The sequence below is a fragment of the Leopardus geoffroyi genome, chromosome A1 (assembly GCF_018350155.1).
Source record: "Leopardus geoffroyi isolate Oge1 chromosome A1, O.geoffroyi_Oge1_pat1.0, whole genome shotgun sequence".
NCBI lineage: Eukaryota > Metazoa > Chordata > Mammalia > Carnivora > Felidae > Leopardus > Leopardus geoffroyi.
The window spans coordinates 104,096,992-104,114,697 of record NC_059326.1 but is presented as its reverse complement, the minus strand read 5'-3'; the positions used below and the strand labels follow the sequence as shown (position 1 = coordinate 104,114,697).

At 43.9% G+C, this 17,706-nt stretch overlaps 1 protein-coding gene across 1 annotated transcript in view; it reads left to right on the top strand.

Annotated features, from left to right (window-relative positions):
• The first annotated feature begins 3,037 nt into the window (after positions 1 to 3,037).
• The window catches only part of ALDH7A1 (aldehyde dehydrogenase 7 family member A1), a 41,480-nt gene continuing 26,811 nt past the window's right edge, over positions 3,038 to 17,706 (top strand). The window contains exons 1-6 of the mRNA XM_045487262.1: positions 3,038 to 3,282; positions 4,764 to 4,817; positions 5,981 to 6,046; positions 10,765 to 10,845; positions 11,403 to 11,526; positions 16,529 to 16,661. Of these exons, the coding sequence (XP_045343218.1) occupies positions 3,091 to 3,282; positions 4,764 to 4,817; positions 5,981 to 6,046; positions 10,765 to 10,845; positions 11,403 to 11,526; positions 16,529 to 16,661 (650 nt within the window). The 5' untranslated portion in view covers positions 3,038 to 3,090. The remainder of the gene's footprint in view (positions 3,283 to 4,763; positions 4,818 to 5,980; positions 6,047 to 10,764; positions 10,846 to 11,402; positions 11,527 to 16,528; positions 16,662 to 17,706) is intronic.

Sequence of the window (17,706 nt, the reverse complement as noted above, 5' to 3'; positions counted from 1 at the left end):
CATTGAAAATTGACTATATATATGAGAGTCTATTTCTGGGTTCTCTATTCTGTTCCATTAACCTTGATGTCTATCTTTATACCAACGTGACAGTGTCTTGACTACTTAGGTTTATAATAATTGTACAACTGTATAATAATTGTTAGAATTAGGTAATGTAAATTTGTTCATTTTCCCCAGGATTGTTCAATCCTTTCCATTTAAACTTTAGATCTGCTAGCCAAATGTGGTATTGTGATTGGGGCTACATTGAATCTATCATTTAGTTTGGACACTGGGGAAACTATCTTAGCCTGATGCCATTAAATGCTGGTATCATATTGCTAATCAATAACTCTTCTGATTCTGGGCTTGTTAAATAAATAGATTTTGTATCCTGGGAGAGAATGCAGTGATCATAGGATGTGAATTGTTGGTCCTTTCTGAAGATAATTTTCCCAAAAAATAATATGCCAGCTTTCTAGTTGGAGCATCATTTCTTTGTGAGCTTGATTAATGAGTTTGCCCAGAGCGACGGTGTCACTCACCAATGCTCTGACAAATCAGGTTTTGAGTTTGCAAAACTGAAATTGTATCCCAAGTGGTGGTGATTTCTCTAATTTATCGCTGCCTTGGGGCAAGCATTCATGTTCAGGTCACATCCCTCTGCCTCCTGGCTAGCTCTCCTTGAGGAACGAAGACTTCTAGCATTCACTGAGGACATCATAAGCACTGTTCATGTGACTCCAGAGTCCTTGTTTTAATCACCATCCTACAATGCCTTCAAAAAGGTATTTGGAAAGCAGCATTGGCCATTTGCAGACGGCCACTTCTACCTCAGAATGCTTTCAAGGTGTCCTGAGTTCAGTCTGTACATTTACATTTCTGTAGGGCTTTGCAGTTTTTATATATGCTTGCATATGTGATTCATTTCATTCTCTTTCATATATGAAATGTACTCTTATGATTCATTTAATTGTCTCTTCCTGTTCTGCCCCATCAAAATTCATTGCTTATAATTTTTCCTGCCCTCCTATTGGGCAGGGCTAAGTCAGTTTTGAAAAATGGAGGTAAAAGAGAGAGATGCAATCTCTGTTTTCAATGTAAGCAGTTGCTGGTGTCTCATTTCCTAGAACTGGTTTAGAGAGACAGTTAGGAACTTCTGTACTTGACATAGTGGACAGAAAGAATCTGACATTACTTGAGAGCATTACGTACTGCTCCTAAAATTTAGTACATCTGGGGGCGCCTGGGTGGCTCAGGCAGTTAAGCGTCCGACTTCAACTCAGGTCATGATCTCGCGGTTTGTGAGTTCAAGTCCTGCGTCAGGCTCTGTGTTGACAGCTCGGAGTCTGGAGCCTGTTTCAGATTCTGTCTCCTCCTCTCTCTGCCCCTTGCCTGCTCATGCTCTGTCTCTCAATAATAAATGAACATTTAAAAAAAATTTAAAATTTAGTACATCTGTGAATGTCTTGTGAATTAAATAGAGGAGAAGAAAAGGAAGACTGGGGTGTTGGGATACATGCATAAGGGATCTTACTATCTCAGCCAGAAAGTGAGGAGAATTAAATTCTCGGTTAAAATGACTGAGAAAAAAAATGAGAGTTAGAATGAAGGAAATTAGTGCTTCAGTCCTAGGGGTAGATGAAGATAGTAGCTGGGCTGTTGATAGATTACCAGTGCTGGTTCATTCATTCATATAAGCGCACATGAGCCTGTTCAATGCTGGGAATTGTGCAGCCATGCAAGGGTCAGTTAGAGATGATCCCTGCCTGAATAGGTACAAGTGTAACATTTACAAACAGAAACATCATTTGTGTATATGCAGCACTTACATTGTACTTTCTGGTAGTTGTCTGATACATGCAGAGTGATTTTTGAAATTATTTGAGCCACAGGTTGGAACAGATAAAGGTCAATCTTGAATGCAGAAATGGAAGGAAGAGTTTTACAGGTGGGGAGAATAGTAAGGGCAAAAGCACAGTGGGAAGAAAACAGGCTTGTATAGAAACAAAGGGACTTAGTATGTCTGGCTGCAATGTGGAAGGCCACCTGCAGTTAGAAGTAATATTTTGAAAAGGTAGGTTGGGAATCACTGAGGGAACTATTAACTCAATTGATTCAACAGTGCATGCCTATTTTTAACTCTTGGAGAAGTTAGTATTTTCCGTACACAATGTAGACCCAGTCACTGTGGAGTAAGATGGGAGATGGTAAGCGCCGGGGAAGTGGAGAGCGAGTGGAAAGGCTATTGCAGGAAAATCGAAGAAATGGAGAATGAAGAGACTTGATCAAAATTGTCTTCGTTCTTCAAAAGCAAGAATATACACTGGCAGGGTATTTAGAAAGAAGTGTCATCATTTAACACTTTTCATTAATTAGAAAACTCTAATTTGTAATTTAACAAAGCAGTGAAAACAATCCTCTGCCTCCCTCCATCAAAAACCTCCTCTGGCTACTCCCCGGAAACAACCGAGCCACCATCACTTGGGAGCTGATTAGAAACGGCGGCGACTTTCAGACCCCAGCCCAGGGCCAGCGAATCAGAATGTGCATTTCAAAACAACAACAACAACAACAACAACAACAACAGAAAAAGAAAAAAAAGAAATGGGAGGGGGGGCGCCTGGGTGGCTGAGTCGGTTGGGTGACCCACTTCGGCTCAGGTCGTGATCTCGCCCTTCGTGGGTTCGAGCCCTGCGTGGGGCTCTGTGCTGAACGCTTGCTCTGCTCGGAGCCTGGAACCTGCTTCGGATTCTGTGTCTCCTCTCTCTGCCCCTCTCTCGCTTGTGCTCTGTCTCACTCAGCCTCTCAAAAATAAATGAATGTAAAAAAAAAAAAAAGTGCATTTCTAGCTGAAGTCGCGTTCCCGGCGTCTTTCACCAGATGGCACTAGCCTGCCTTCTCGCTTCCTCCCTGTGGCACGCGCTCCGTTCTAGGCGGGCGCGAGCTCCGCGCGTCCCCGGAAGACCCAGGCCGGCCGGGCGGCGCAACAGGGGCGAGCTCCAGGGGCGGGGCCCGTTCTGCCCAATAGGCTTCCCCGGGCGGGGGGCGGGGCGCTATTTCAGCCGCTCCCCGGGCCGCGGGCGCGCTGAGCGTCCGGGTCTCATTATGTGGCGCGTGCCCCGCCAGCTGTGTGCGCACCTCTTGAGGGGAAGCAAGCTCTCGGACGCTTGGAACAGGCCTGCCGCCTTCATGTCCACTTTGCTCATCAATCAGGCCCAGTACGCTTGGCTGAAGGAGCTGGGCCTCCGCGAGGAAAACGAGGGCGTGTATAATGGAAGTTGGGGAGGCCGGGGAGAGGTATGCGGGCGTCCCGGGAATCTGTGCGGCCTCAGTGCGCCCCGGGAGGCCGCGCGGGCACTGCCCCCACCCGACCCCCCGCTGCAGCTGTGGACCGTTGTACTGGGTGGGAGGTTTTGAAACCACACAGTAGAAGTGCCCTTGTGTAGCGTGCCTTAAAAAATGCCCCTAGATTTCTCGGTCTTTGTATGCTGTGGCGAAGCAGTGTCATTTGGGAGCTGCTGGGGCCTGAACTTTGCATGCATGCTTACAGCCTTAGTGGCAGAGTTCTGCAATGGGTAGTGAGAAATGCCACACGCTTTAGCGGTGGGAAACTCCCTCAATTTTGTGTTTGGCTCCTCTGATGTGACACGCGCCCCAGGTAATGTGCTGCTTTTAGTTTTCCACTGTCTTTTCTGCAATGTTTTGTTGGAGTTTGCAAGCTCAGACTTGCTGGAATCCTGTTCTGTTTTCGTGGCCAGGCACCATGACTGGCACCCAGTTAAAGCTCAATAAAATGTTTTCTAGAATACAATGGAAAGGTAAGGTTATTATCAATCAGATGTTTTGAAGGCCGCATGCAAAAGAAAGGTTTGATAAGATAATGCTACATAGGGGCGCCTGGTTGGCTCAGTTGGCTAAGCGTCAGGCTTGGGCTGAGGCCATGATCTGGCGGTTAATGAGTTCGAGCTCGCCTCTGGCTCTGTGCTGACAGCTCAGAGCCTAGAGCCTGGAGCCTGCTTCGGACTCTGTGTCGCCCTCTGTCTCTGCCCCTCCTCCACTCACGCTTTGTCCCTGTCTCTGAAAAACGAATAAATCTTAAAAACAAAACAACAACAACAACAAAAAACTAAACAAAAAAAGTTACATAACATGCCACAAAGTTTGTTATGTGTGATATAATGAACTTGCTCTGTTACAGGAAATATCTTTTTGGTTATCTGTGACTGTAGGAAATGCAGGTGTTTTAAATTATTTCCCTAATCCCCTCTTCGGTTTGGTAGTTTGAACATGTTTTTCCTGTGGCATCGAATCATTAGGCTCCTCGATACATTAATCTCTTCTGAAGATCTTTTAGCTACGTCTTGATTTTTTTCTTTCTAATCTCTGCAGTTTGGGTGGACATAGCCTTTTCCCATAGTTGTCCATTGTTGACTATTTCACCTTCTGACCAGGGCAGAGTAAGAGAGAAGAGTAAGTAAAACTCGTCAGTTTTGTCTGTTATTAATAGAAAAAGTGGCAAAGTAATTAAGTCAAGCTATTGCTTTTAAACCTAACGTTCAGAAGGCAAGGGTGGGTTTTGCAAAAAGTGCTTCTGAATGTTTAGGTCCAGAATGAAAGCTCTATGGGTGGCCTATTTGTCATAGAAGTTAGTGTAAAAATTCCCAGTTTGGGTTTGGTATCTTTTTTTTCCCCTTTCTCCTCTTTTTTTCCCCCATTTGATCTTTTCTGCCAGTTTGGAAAGAATTGCATTTTCTAAGTCATCTTGTTTTTGTTTTAAGGTTATTACGACTTATTGTCCTGCTAACAATGAACCAATAGCAAGAGTCCGACAGGTAAGTTTTTTTTTTTTTTTTTTTTGTGAGTTTGAGCCCTGAGTTGGGCTCTGTGCTGACAGTTCAGAGCCTGGAGCCCGCTTTGGATTCTGTGTCTCATTCTCTTTCTGCCCCTACCCTGCTTGTGCTCTGTCTCTGTGTCTCAAAAATAAATTAATGTTAGGGGCGCCTGGGTGGCTCAGTCGGTTAAGCGTCCGACTTCAGCTCAGGTCATGATCTCATGGTCTGTGAGTTTGAGCCCCGCATCGGTCTCTGTGCTGGCAGCTTAGAGCCTGGAGCCTGCTTCAGATTCTGTGTCTCCCTCTCTTTCTACCCCTCCCCTGCTCATGCTCTGTCTCTCTCTGTCTCAAAAATAAATAAAAAACAAAAAACAAAACAAAAAAGAAATAAATTAATGTTAAAAGAAAAAAGCAACATGAAATTTCAAAGTCCGAGAATAATGTGTTTCTTTTTCATTTCACTTTTAAGAGTGTCTGGGAGAGACTGCCCACTCTTTGGGTCGGGTGCCTTAGAAAAGGTGGAACAGAAAAGTCGTGAGGGTGTGTCCCTTTGAGGCCATTTTTCAGAATCCTCTCCTCTTTGAAAGAAGGTTCTGACCTCTGGAGTCTGGGATGGAGCCCATGTTTCTGAATTTCTGATACAATCTCAGGTGTTGTCCCCAGATGAGGCTAATGGACCTTGCTTCAAGAAGCAATGTTGTAGAGGGGGACAAAACATAAGAGACTCATAAATATGGAGAACAAATAGAGGGTTGCTAGAGGGGTTGGGGGATGGGCTAAATGGGTAAGGGGCATTAAGGAATCTACTCCTGAAATCATTGTTGCACTATATGCTAACTAATTTGGATGTAAATTAAAAATAAAATAAAATAAAAAAGAAATGTAAAAAAAAAAAACCTTTCAAATGCTGCTGATGGAAGGAAATAAACATATATATATATATATAAAGAGCAATGTTGTAAAAAGCATGGCTAAATTTGAAGTTGTCTTACTGGTTTCTCATGAGTGTTTGAATACATAGGCTGTGAAAATCATTGGAATCTACAAATCTTAGGGTCGCTCAGAGAGATTCCAGTCCTTTTGCAAAAATCTTGTAGGTTCTCACAAGGGGATCATTGCTTCCTTTTCTTTTTCCCTTGGTCTCCCCCCTAATTGTTAATTTAGGCCAGCGTGGCTGACTATGAAGAAACTGTGAAGAAGGCAAGGGAAGCATGGAGAATCTGGGCAGAGGTGAGTATGAAGGTCACAGCACCATGATCTGTTGTAACTGCAGGGAGATAGAGAGAAATCTGATGAGGAGTCGTCTCCCTAAAATGGGAGTTCCTTGGGGGTTGTGATAATCTCCTTTGCTGTAGACCTGGGATTGTGCCTTTTCCATATTTGGCTTTCAGTAAATGGGTGATTTAAAATGGATTAAAAGTCTGTAGTGATGTAGTGTAAACTTCAGCTCTGAATACTCTTATTTTCCAAATGAAGTTTCTTAAATTTCTTTTACTTTTTTGAAATTTCTTGATTTTCTAATTGAACAAAAAGAAAAGAATATGTATTCTAGAAACACCCTTTTTATCGCCGTTTCTTCCCACTCCCCCTGCCAGCTTTATGCAAGGGTGGGGATGTGGGAGTGTGGGAAGGAGTGTCTCAGATATTCCTGGTTCAGAGGACAGGGGCTTGAGTTCCTTCACCATCTGATTAGGCCTGGAAGCAAGTTGTGCCTCCTCCATCACTGTCTCCACCGGGGTAATATGAGCGGCTCTAGGGGCTGTGACTGGCCGGGCTGGGTCACAGGGAGCTGTCACTATGTGAGGGCCAGGCTCTGGAGGAGAAGAGAGGGAAGAACTGGGGTGGCCTGGATTTCCCAGTCCTCCCTCTCCTCTCCCACCCTGAGTATCCCTTTTGATCTACCACCGAAGGTTATAGACCTGAGGCTGGAGGAATATGGGGATGGTTTAACCCAGCTCTCCCCCCTCTGTTTTGTCTTGTAAATAGAGAAGACCCAGAATTCCTCCTCCATTCCTGCAGTTTTGGTGAGGTTTAAACAAGTTACTAATTGGAATTGCTTACTGGAGAACGTGGCCTTTGCCAACCTCTGTACCTGAGTTACAGAACCCAGTGCTGCCAAGTTGCGGGCTGCTGAGCCCGTGTTTTCTCTGAATCAAAGATTGCTAGGGTGACTTGGGGAGGGGCAGGCTCTCCCAGAGAGCCCTGAATTGGATGCTCCTTAGCTGTCAGCCAGGGGACCCCCTCTCTGCAAAGCGGGAGAAACATCTTGACTTTAAATGAGGCTATAAATTGGCTCAGGGTTCCATTATGTGCTATCAGAATATCCTTGAGCAGTGAAATACCACTTCCAAAAGTAAATAGAGTGGTAACTAAAGTTCACTGTACCTAAGAGAAGAGTGTCCAAAGCAGTACCAACTTATTGTTTTAAAAATAATTATTTTGAGGGCTCCTGGGTGGCTCATTTGGTTGAGCATTGGACTCTTGATTTCGGCTCAGGTCATGATCTCATGGTTTGTGGGTTCGAGCCCGGTGTCCACTCCATGCTGACATCTTCCAGACCCTGCTTGAGATTATGTCCCTTCCCATCCCCCTGCCCCTCCCCCTTCACTATTCACTATCTCTCCAAATACATAAATACATTAAATTTTTTTTCTTTTTGATCATAAATACCTATTCCTTGCTAAAAAAATGGGTAATGCACTAAATGAGATAATTAAATTTAATCCCCTTACCTCCTCTAGTTCGATACAGAATGTTTGTTAGAGTTATGTTTTGGTGCATTTCCTTCCAGGCTTTTTTTTTTTATTTTTTTTATTTTTCAGGGAGAGAGGGAGAGAGGCAAAGCATGAGCAGGGGAGAAGTAGAGAGAGAAGGAGACACGAGATTCAAAGCAGGCTCCAGGCTCTGAGCTGTCAGGACAGAACCCGACTCGGGGCTCAAACTCACGGACCGCAAGATCATGACCTGAGCCAAAGTCTGATGCTCAACTGACTAAGCCACCCAGGCACCCCGATATATATATATATATATATTTTTTTTTGGCTTAAGTTTATTTTGAGAGCAAGAGAGAGAGGGGCAGAGAGAGAGGAGAGAGCAAGAACCAAGCAGGTTCCACACTGTCAGCTCAGAGTCTGACTCAGAAACCCTGAGATCAATACCTGAGCCGAAGTCAGACGCTTAATTGGCTGAGCCCCCCAAGCGACCCTCCTTCCAGTCTTTTATGTATTTCATAGTTGTGATTATTATACCTACTGCCTATGTACATGGCGTGTGTAAAAGTTTGTGACCTGTCATGGTACTGAATACAAGCTTAAAGTTACTGTGTAATTTTTTAAAATCATTGTTTCTGTGTACATAAGCTATTTACAAAAAATTTAATTACAGTTTATTTTTTAGAGCAGTTTTAGTTTATAGTAGTATAGAGTGATGAGGTTTTTTGAGGTCATAATGGGGTTCACGGGGTCCAGACCCGACGGCCAAGAAAATTCTTAAAGACATCTTTGGTGCAAAAAGGTGATTTTACTAAAGCACGGGGACAGGACCTGTGGGCAGGAAGAGCTGCCCCAGGACCATGAGGAAAGACTGGTTATATACTATGGAGTGGGGGGGTGGGGGTGGTAAAGTCCAGTGGAAGTTTCCAGTGAGATTTTCATATGCTAAAGAAGACTGTCAGGATACTGGAGGCCTAGCTATTGTTGAGCTAAGGTGGTTTTCCCTCTAGCAAAGCATTAGCATTAAGACCCTAGGAAGTTCCTGGAGAAGCTTTTTACTCTCCTGGCCTCATGTATTCATCAATGGGCTGTGGATTATAAGGATATTTAATTTTATCTGCCATTTCCTTCTGCCTTTGTTTCCCACATCATAGAGGAGGAAAAATTTTTTGTTTTCACTTTTGTGTATTGTGGCTGGTCTAATACCGGACATAAAACACATTAATAGGAGGCCCTGGGTCTCAGTAGGTTAAATGACCAACCCTTGATTTCGGCTCAGGTCATGATCTCATGCTTCGGTTCCTGAGATCTGGCCCCTCTCTTTCTGCCCGTTCCCTGGCATGTGCTTACTTTCTATGTCTCTCTCTCTCTCTCTCTTAAAATAAATAAACTTTAAAAAAAAAAAAAAAAACACCACTAACAGGAGAGAAACAAATTTAATTTCTTATGTGGGGCGGGTAAGGATGATGATGGTGACCAAGATCGAAACCCAAGAATAGCCAGGCATCTAGGCTTATATACACCCAGAGCTTTGGGCCCTCATGGAGGAAGAAGGCAATTCACAGGAAGGTGAAAGGAGCAGATGTTCAGTACAGAAATGTTTTCCGTTCCATACACTAGGTCTGTCTTTATAAAAGTTACCTTTTTTTTAAATTTTTGAAAAAATTTTATTTTTTTACATTTACTTATTTTTGTGAGACAGAGCATGAGCGGGGGAGGGGCAGAAAGAGAGGGAGACACAGAATCTGAAGAGGCTCCGGGCTCTGAGCCATCAGCAAAGAGCCCGACGTGGGGCTCAAACTCACAAACTATGAGATCCTGACCTGAGCTGAAGTCAGATGCTCAACCAACTGAGCCACCTAGGCGCCCCTATAAAAGTTATCTTTGGTGAGGCACCTAGATGGCTCATTTGGTTAAGCATCCAACTCTTGATCTCACCCCAGGTCACGATCTCAGGATCCTGAGTACAAGCTTGGCATTGGGCTCTGTGCTGGGTGTGAAGCCTACTTAAAAAATGAAATAAAATTGGGGTGCTTGGGTGGCTCAGTTGGTTAAGCGTCTGACTTCAGCTCACGTCACCATTTCGCGGTTTGTGAGTTCGAGCCCCGCATCGGGCTCTGTGCTGACACCTTGGAGCCTGGAGCCTGCTTCAGATTCTGTGGCTCCCCTCTCTCTGCCTCTCCCCTGCTTGTGTTCTGTCTCTATCTCTCTCTCAAACCCACGGACTGTGAGATCATGACCTGAGCTGAAGTCGGACACTCAACTGACTGAGCCACCCAGGCACCCCAAAAGTTTACTTTGATAATAAGAGTAGTAAGATAATAATATAATACATGTTAATAATAAAAAAAAATAATAAAAGTAATAACAGACTTCTTGGCATAGATCCCCTTTGTAAGTTCTTTACAAAGGGGTTGAAAGCTTTTCCTGAGTCTGTTTGGCCTTTGCCTTCTGCTCAAAATAATCCTCATGCCAAAGTGGCATAGTCTGGAGTGGCTTATTCTGACCCATCAACAAAAAGATAAGCAGAAAGTAGGGAGTTTGTGTAGTTTATCACACTTTTCATGTTTCCCTCTTAACGTCATCTTGTGTTAACCCCATACATTTGTTACAGTTGGAAAACCAATTTGGATAAATCATAATTTACTAAAGTGCACAATTTACATTAGGATTGACTGTGTGCATGCACTGTTTTAAATGCCAGTGAAACTTTTGACCAGAAACCTTTAATTTATGTGTGTATTTACCCAGGTGTGTGTGTATTCAGGATCTTTCTTTTCCTGAACGGGCTTTAAAAAAATTTTTTTAACATTATTTATTTTGACAGCGAGCGAGAGAGAGAGCATGTGTTTTGGGGAGGAAATGAGAGAATGCCAAGCAGGCTCTGTGGTGTAGTGCAGTTTGACCCATAAGAAAACGTTTCTGGGTATCATAAAGGTTTAGGGGTGTTTAAGGTATTTTAAGCCTTTTCTAGAGTCATTCCAGAGGTGTGTTCAGTCTCTGAATTTCTCTGTGCATATGGCACAGTCCCTTGCTCTCCAGGAGCCAGTCGTCTGGATGTTTTCTGGGTCTCTTGGTATCGGTTTACGGGATGTGTGATAACCACGTTCTTGATGTGATCAGGAAGTCATCTGGTGGGTTTGTAGTTAGTTCTCTCACAGCACATTGGTCTAATACTGTGTTACAGATGTGAGTTCACACTTTGAATCAGACACTAAGATTCCATTCTCTCCTTAGGTTCCTGCTCCGAAGAGAGGAGAAGTAGTGAGACAGATTGGGGATGCCTTGCGGGAGAAGATCCAAGTACTAGGAAGTTTGGTAAAGTATTTTTGTAGTAAATACACAGTCCTTTGAGTGGGGCATAAGACTGTTGTGCATCTGTGTTTAAGATTGTGATGCTTAAGGAAAACAGTTCGTACATTTAAAATCTTCTTTTTAGAGGAAAGATGGACAAGAGGAACAAAGAAAAATAAAGACAGTTCTTGGGTTTTTTTTTCTTTTTTTAATGTTTATTTTTTGAAAGAGAGGGAGACAGCGCATGAATTGGGGAGGGGCAGAGAGAGAGGGAGACAAAGGATCCGAAGCAGGCTCCAGGCTCTGAGCTGTTAGCACAGAGCCTGACGTGGGACTCGAACCCACGAACTGTGAGGTCATGACTTGTGCCGAAGTCGGACGCTTAACTGACAGCCACCCAGGCACCCTGTTTTTGGTTTTTTAAATTGTTAAGATAATAACAGACTTTTTTAAGATCATTACCTTCACAAAAGAGACCCAAAATATGGTTTGCTTTCCTGCCCGACCTCCTTGCCCCATGAATTTAGTAATTAAACTGTGAGTTGTGTCGGAAAAATGCTTCTTGGCTTTTTGTTTTTTAGGTGTCTTTGGAGATGGGGAAAATCTTAGTGGAAGGTGTAGGAGAAGTTCAAGAGTACGTGGATATTTGTGATTATGCTGTTGGCTTATCACGGATGATTGGGGGACCCATCTTGCCTTCTGAAAGTAAGCAATGAAGTCAGTTAAACTAAGAGTTTTTGACTCTTAGAGCTCCAAAAAATGTGCTGGCTGTGAACAGTTTGCAAAAGAGGAATTGGATATATCACATAAAAATATGAAAATGTCTTTAATCTCTGCATGAACAAATGTAAATTACAATAGGTGAGAACATCAGATGAAGATCCTTCTTAAAATTTTCTATTTTTATTATTTATTTATTTTTTTAAATTATTATTTATTTATTTATTTTTAATTTTCTATTTTTAAAGATAAGACTGTTTTGGCAAGTCCATGGGTGAGACAGCTGTTCTTTCTTTTTTTTTTTTTTTTTTTTTTTTCAACGTTTATTTATTTTTGGGACAGAGAGAGACAGAGCATGAACGGGGGAGGGGCAGAGAGAGAGGGAGACACAGAATCGGAAACAGGCTCCAGGCTCTGAGCCATCAGCCCAGAGCCCGACGCGGGGCTCGAACTCACGGACCGCGAGATCGTGACCTGGCTGAAGTCGGACGCTCAACCGACTGCGCCACCCAGGCGCCCCGAGACAGCTGTTCTTTAATGGGGACTTTTGGTAACATGAATCACTAGTCCATCAGGAAAACAATTCAAAAATCTATGCAGACGGCCTGAAATATTTAATACCAGTTTCAAGAATGTAATTTGAGTAAATTCCCTGAAATGTGACAAATGTTTATATGTAAAGATGTTCCTTGTAGTGTCAATAGGAAACATTTGAAATGATCTAGGGGCAGCTGGTTGGCTCAGTTGATTGGGTGTCCAACTTCAGCTCTGGTCATGATCTTGTGGTCTGTGAGTTTGAGCCCTGTGTTGGGCTCTGTGCTAACAGCTCATAGCCTGGGACCTACCTTGGGTTCTGTGTCTCCTCTCTTTGCCCCTCCCCCACTCGTGTTCAGTCTCTATTGTCTCTTACAAATGAATAAATATTTTAAAAATATTTTTAATGATCTGAGTGCCATTTTATATGACAAAGGTTAAGCTAATTTTGGTAGTTTGTTGGTATATATGTGTGTGTGTGTGTGTGTATATATTCTTTTTATTTATTTTGAAAGAGTGTGTGAGCACAGGAGGGGCAGAGAGAGGGAGAGAGAGAATCACAAGCAGGCTCCTGCACAGAGCCCACTGTGAGACGCAAACACATAAACTGTGAGATCATGACCTGAGCCGAAATCAAGAGTCAGACGTTTGGGGCGCCTGGGCGGCTCAGTCGGTTAAGCGTCTGACTTCAGCTCAGGTGATGATCTCACAGTCCATGAGTTCGAGCCCCACGTCAGTCTCTGTGCTGACAGCTCAGAGCCTGGAGCCTGCTTCGGATTCTGTGTCTCCCTCTCTCTCTCTGCCCCTCCCCTGCTCATGCTGTGTCTTTGTCTCAAAAATAAATAAAAACATTAAAAGAAAAAGTAAAAAAAAAAATAAATATAACCATTCTCCTTTAAAAAAAAAAGTCAGACGTTTAATTGAGCCGCCCTGGTGCCCCAGTCTATTAGCATATTTTAAAAGTCATACTTGGGAAGATTGTTTCCCACAACCGCACACTTTTATGGGAAAGTTGTGTTTACTTTTAAATTGTTCTAGGTTTTTTCTTTTTTTCTTAAGAGGTGATAAATTTGTATCACAAAATTGAAAAAGTATGAAATGGTAAAGGATGAAAAGTTATTTTCTTACCCTCCTGGATGCTCCCAAATATCCCCATGGAAGTAGTGAATGTTTCTGGTTTCTTGTATATCTTTTTAGAGCTTTTGTTTTTGGGTGGGCAAATATGTGTCTTTTAGGCACACAGACATGACCAAGCTATATGTTCTATTCTATACTTACTTTTTACTTAAGGTGTCTCAGAGATTGTTGCTTCTCATTCCAGGAGGGGACTTCCTTCATCTTTTTTTATTAGTCTGTTTGTTGTCAGGACACTAATTTTTTAGCCAGTTCCCAAATAATGGATACGTGGGGTATTTTTTCAGTTTTTTGCTGAAAATGACTATGTTGCAATGACTGACCTTGTACTCTGAGGAGGTTTCAACAGTGAGGATAAGGGTTTATGTGATTTGGAAAGTTTGCCTTGTTAATGGAGCAAAACAGGTGACTGCATGTCTGTGTAGAAAGTACCTGGGAATGGAAGTTGGCCAAAGCAGTCCCAGTGGTTGTCTGTGTGCAGCAGAATTACTGATGGCTGCTATTGTCGTCCTTCCTCCCTCCCTGTCTTTCTTTGTTTCTTTTAAATATTTATAAATTTTGAGAGAGAGATGTGGGGAGTGGGAGAGGGGCAGAGAGAGAGGAGAGAGAGAGAATCCCAAGCACAGGGCTCAAACTCATGAAGTGTGAGATCATGACCTGAGCTGAAATCAAGAGTTAGACACTTAACCAGCTGAGCCACCCAGGCACCCCTGTTTCTTTTTCTTTTTATGTTTGTTTGTTTACTTTGAGAGGGAGAGAGAGAGAGCGAGCAAGCACGAGCAGGAGAGGGGCAGAGAGAGCAGGAGACAGAGAATCCCAAGCATGTTCTGTGCTTACAGCGCAGAGCTGGACATGGGGCTCAACCTTAGGAACTGCGAGATCATGACCTGAGACAAAGCCAAGAATTGGATGCTTAACTGACTGAGCCACCCAGGTGCCCCTTATTGATGATTTTTAATAGGCTTTTCTAGTTTGAAAAGTTAGTAAATTTCCAATTTGGAGAAATATACATCTGCATACAGAAACTTCTTTGATTTATACCTGCTGAGATGTCTGTCTCACCAATTAAAACCTTTTTCAGCTGTTTTACACTCCTGTTTTAGGAGAGTAGATTTACTCACCTCTACAGAGGCTTTGCGGGTAACTTTGACTTCGTTGATGTAGTAGATGCTTACTGAATGTCTAGCAGGTGCCAGGTGAACGGATAGGTGATACTTGATCAATAAAGCGTTGTCCTTGCCCTAAAGGAATTTATAAGGTTGAAGATTCTTCATGTTTTAGAGTGGGAGGCAAGTAATGGACAAGTAATGGGAGGAGTGTAACAGAGCATGGTAAGTCCTGTGGTGGGGTGCAGGGGAGGGTGGGGCCCTGAGCCAGCCTTGCGGGGGTCAGGAAAGGCCCCTGGGAGCCAGTAATCCAAGGCATGGCCTCAGGGGTGAGAGGGGTGGGGCAGGATGGTCTTTTTTTTTTTTTTTTTTTTTTTAATTTTTTTTTTCAACGTTTATTTATTTTTGGGACAGAGAGAGACAGAGCATGAACGGGGGAAGGGCAGAGAGAGAGGGAGACACAGAATCGGAAACAGGCTCCAGGCTCTGAGCCATCAGCCCAGAGCCCGACGCGGGGCTTGAACTCACGGACCGCAAGATCGTGACCTGGCTGAAGTCGGACGCTTAACCGACTGCGCCACCCAGGCGCCCCTCAGGATGGTCTTAACGCTGGGCCAAAGCCCACATGAAATAAGCTGGGAGAGGGGCGCCTGGGTGGCTCAGTTGGTCGAGCGTCCGACTTTGGCTCAGGTCATGATCTCACGGTTTGTGGGTTCGAGCCTCTCGTCGGGCTCTGTGCTGACAGCTTAGAGCCTGGAGCCCGCTTCGGTTTCTGTGTCTCCCCCTCTCTCTGCCCCTCCCCTGCTCATGCTCTGTCTCTCTCTGTCTCAAAAATAAATAAAAAATTAAAAAAAAAAAAAAAAAAAAAATAAGCTGGGAGAATGTGGCTTATTTGGGCAACTGCCTTGGTTGCACCCACCTTGCAGGCACCATCTGAGTGGGGAGGCAGGGTGGAGAGGGAGCCCCGGGAAGGCACTTGTCCTGTTGAAGAATTCGGACTTTGTCCTGAGGGCAGTTACGGTAGTGATCCAGATACCACAGAGTTGTAAGCAGGGGAGGGAGGTGATCAGGGCTGCACTGGCCTCTGGGGGGAAGGACAAAGAGGGGAGGGCAGGAGAGGAGGAGGCAGGCCCTGCCAGGAAGAGTGTGTCAGCACATCATCTCAGGGAGGGGAGGAGGATTGAGGTGCGTCGAGGAAAGGGAGGGCAGCAGCTCCTGGGCACCCTGTTCCCACAGGGTGAGTGTGGCCAGAAAGATGGACGGCTGGGAGCATCACCTTCCAGTCGGTGTGTGGTTTTAACTCCATTTGTGAACTGTCCACCTCCTTGCTCCAGTTCACTGCTCCATCTGCCTTTGATTAAAATAGGCCCTTTGAGGCGCCTAGGTGGCTCAGTTGGTTAAACTCTTGCTTTTGGTTTGGGTCATGATCTCATGGTTTATGGGAGTTTGAGCCCTGCCCAGCCTTGGGCTCTGTGCTGACAGTATGGAGCCTGCTTGGGATTCTCTGTCTCCATCCCTCCCTCTCTCCCTCTATCTCCCTCTCTCTTCTTCCCTCTCTGTCCCTCCCCTGCTCACGCTTTCTCTCAAAAATAAATAAGTAAACTTTAAATAAATAAGTAAACATTAAAAAAAAATAGGCCCTTTGTGGGGCGGTGGGTGATGTTACATGTAAAATTTGTATATAGCGAACACATGGTGTCTTTGTAGTTCCCATTTTTCTCTATGAATGTGAAGCCTTGTGCCGGTCATTCATTTAACACGTATGTAATTCTTAGAACTGTTCTTGTTCCTTGTAAGTGAGTGTCGTTGTCTTCATATGGAGAGGTTGGCCAAGGGCTTTACAGGCAATATAAAGGAGTCACAACTCCTGTGTTGTGCCCTTTGCATTCACCTCACCCAGGGCACCTCTCATCACCTCTTTGAGCTTTCCTCATCTCTTGGATGGTGCTCATGCTACCCTGATCCACACGGAGTTCCTGTGAGTGTCAGAGGCATAATGGTATCCTTACAGTTTATAAGGTAGTGCGGTAATAGCAGCTTTTATGGTATGCCGATTAGCTGTGTAAAGTGAACCACTGCGAGATACCTGGAATCCCCTCTTGGTCTCGTGCACCTTAGTTCTGAAAATGAATGATTTCAGGCTTTGTTATTATCACCATCATGTGCATTAAATCAGTATGCTTAAGCACGGTCCACTCCTTCCCTGTCCTCAGGACCTGGCCATGCCCTCATTGAACAGTGGAATCCTGTAGGCCTGGTTGGCATCATCACTGCGTTCAACTTCCCTGTGGCAGTGTATGGCTGGAACAATGCCATTGCCATGATCTGTGGGAATGTCTGCCTTTGGTAAGACCTGCTTACTTTCTTTGTTCTTCTTTCCTTTTTTTTTTTTTTTTTAAACATTTATTTATTTTTGAGAGAGAAACACAGCATGGAGGGGGGGAGGGGCAGACAAAGAGGGAGACAAAGAATCCAGAGCAGGCTTCAGACTCTGAGCTGTCAGCACAGAGCCCAGCACGGGGCTTGAATGCACGAACTGTGATGTCATGACCTGAGCCGAAGTTGGATGCTTAACCAACTGAGCTGCTCAGGCACCCAAGGCTGGATATATTATTTATAACACATTCTGCAAATAGAAAACCCAGTTAGAAAGTTGGAGAAAAAAGAACTTGGGAAGAGTCCCAATCCTCTTTGTGAAACTTGACTTACTTTTTTCCCATTCAGGAAAAATTTCATACTGAATTCCCAAGTGATTCTGCAGCCCTTGACCATTGTTCCCATTGATACATTAACTTTTACCTCTCTGGAAAATATGGGATAGTAGATGTTATTTGGGAGAATGTCTGTATTTTGTAGATGACAAAACAGTTGCTTGTTTTTAACTTCTGTGTTGAATGGGAGAAGTTAGATTAGGAAGGCCAGAACAGTTGTCTTTGCCCATTTGGCATCTGTTCCATTGGTAATTAACTTATGTTAATGTTGTGTTCGGTTGAATGCTTTCACAGACTCTCTACAAAGGCCAGGCATCAGTGGGAGATTGATGATTTGGCACCATGTTGCCAAAGGGACCCATGCCTTTTAATGTTTTAATCCATAAGGACTAGTCGTGTGGTTTTTTTCCAGCGCCTTGAGCCTTCTAAGGAACTTGTAAAGTTCATGTTGATAGATTTCCATTTCCGTAATTGACAGAGGTTAATGTAACAGTTCCCGTGATCAGTGCAGCAAGCAGGTTCAAAGTTGCTCGGTGCCATTTTTATGTTTTTCAAAGTTTTGTAGTACCTGAGCTCCCAGAGACGCAAAGCTCAAGGACAAATGTTGATATCACTTATTAGGCTCTGTGGTTTAATTGGACAGAACTTCTCAGAAAGACTTGTTTCTGCTTGACAATAAA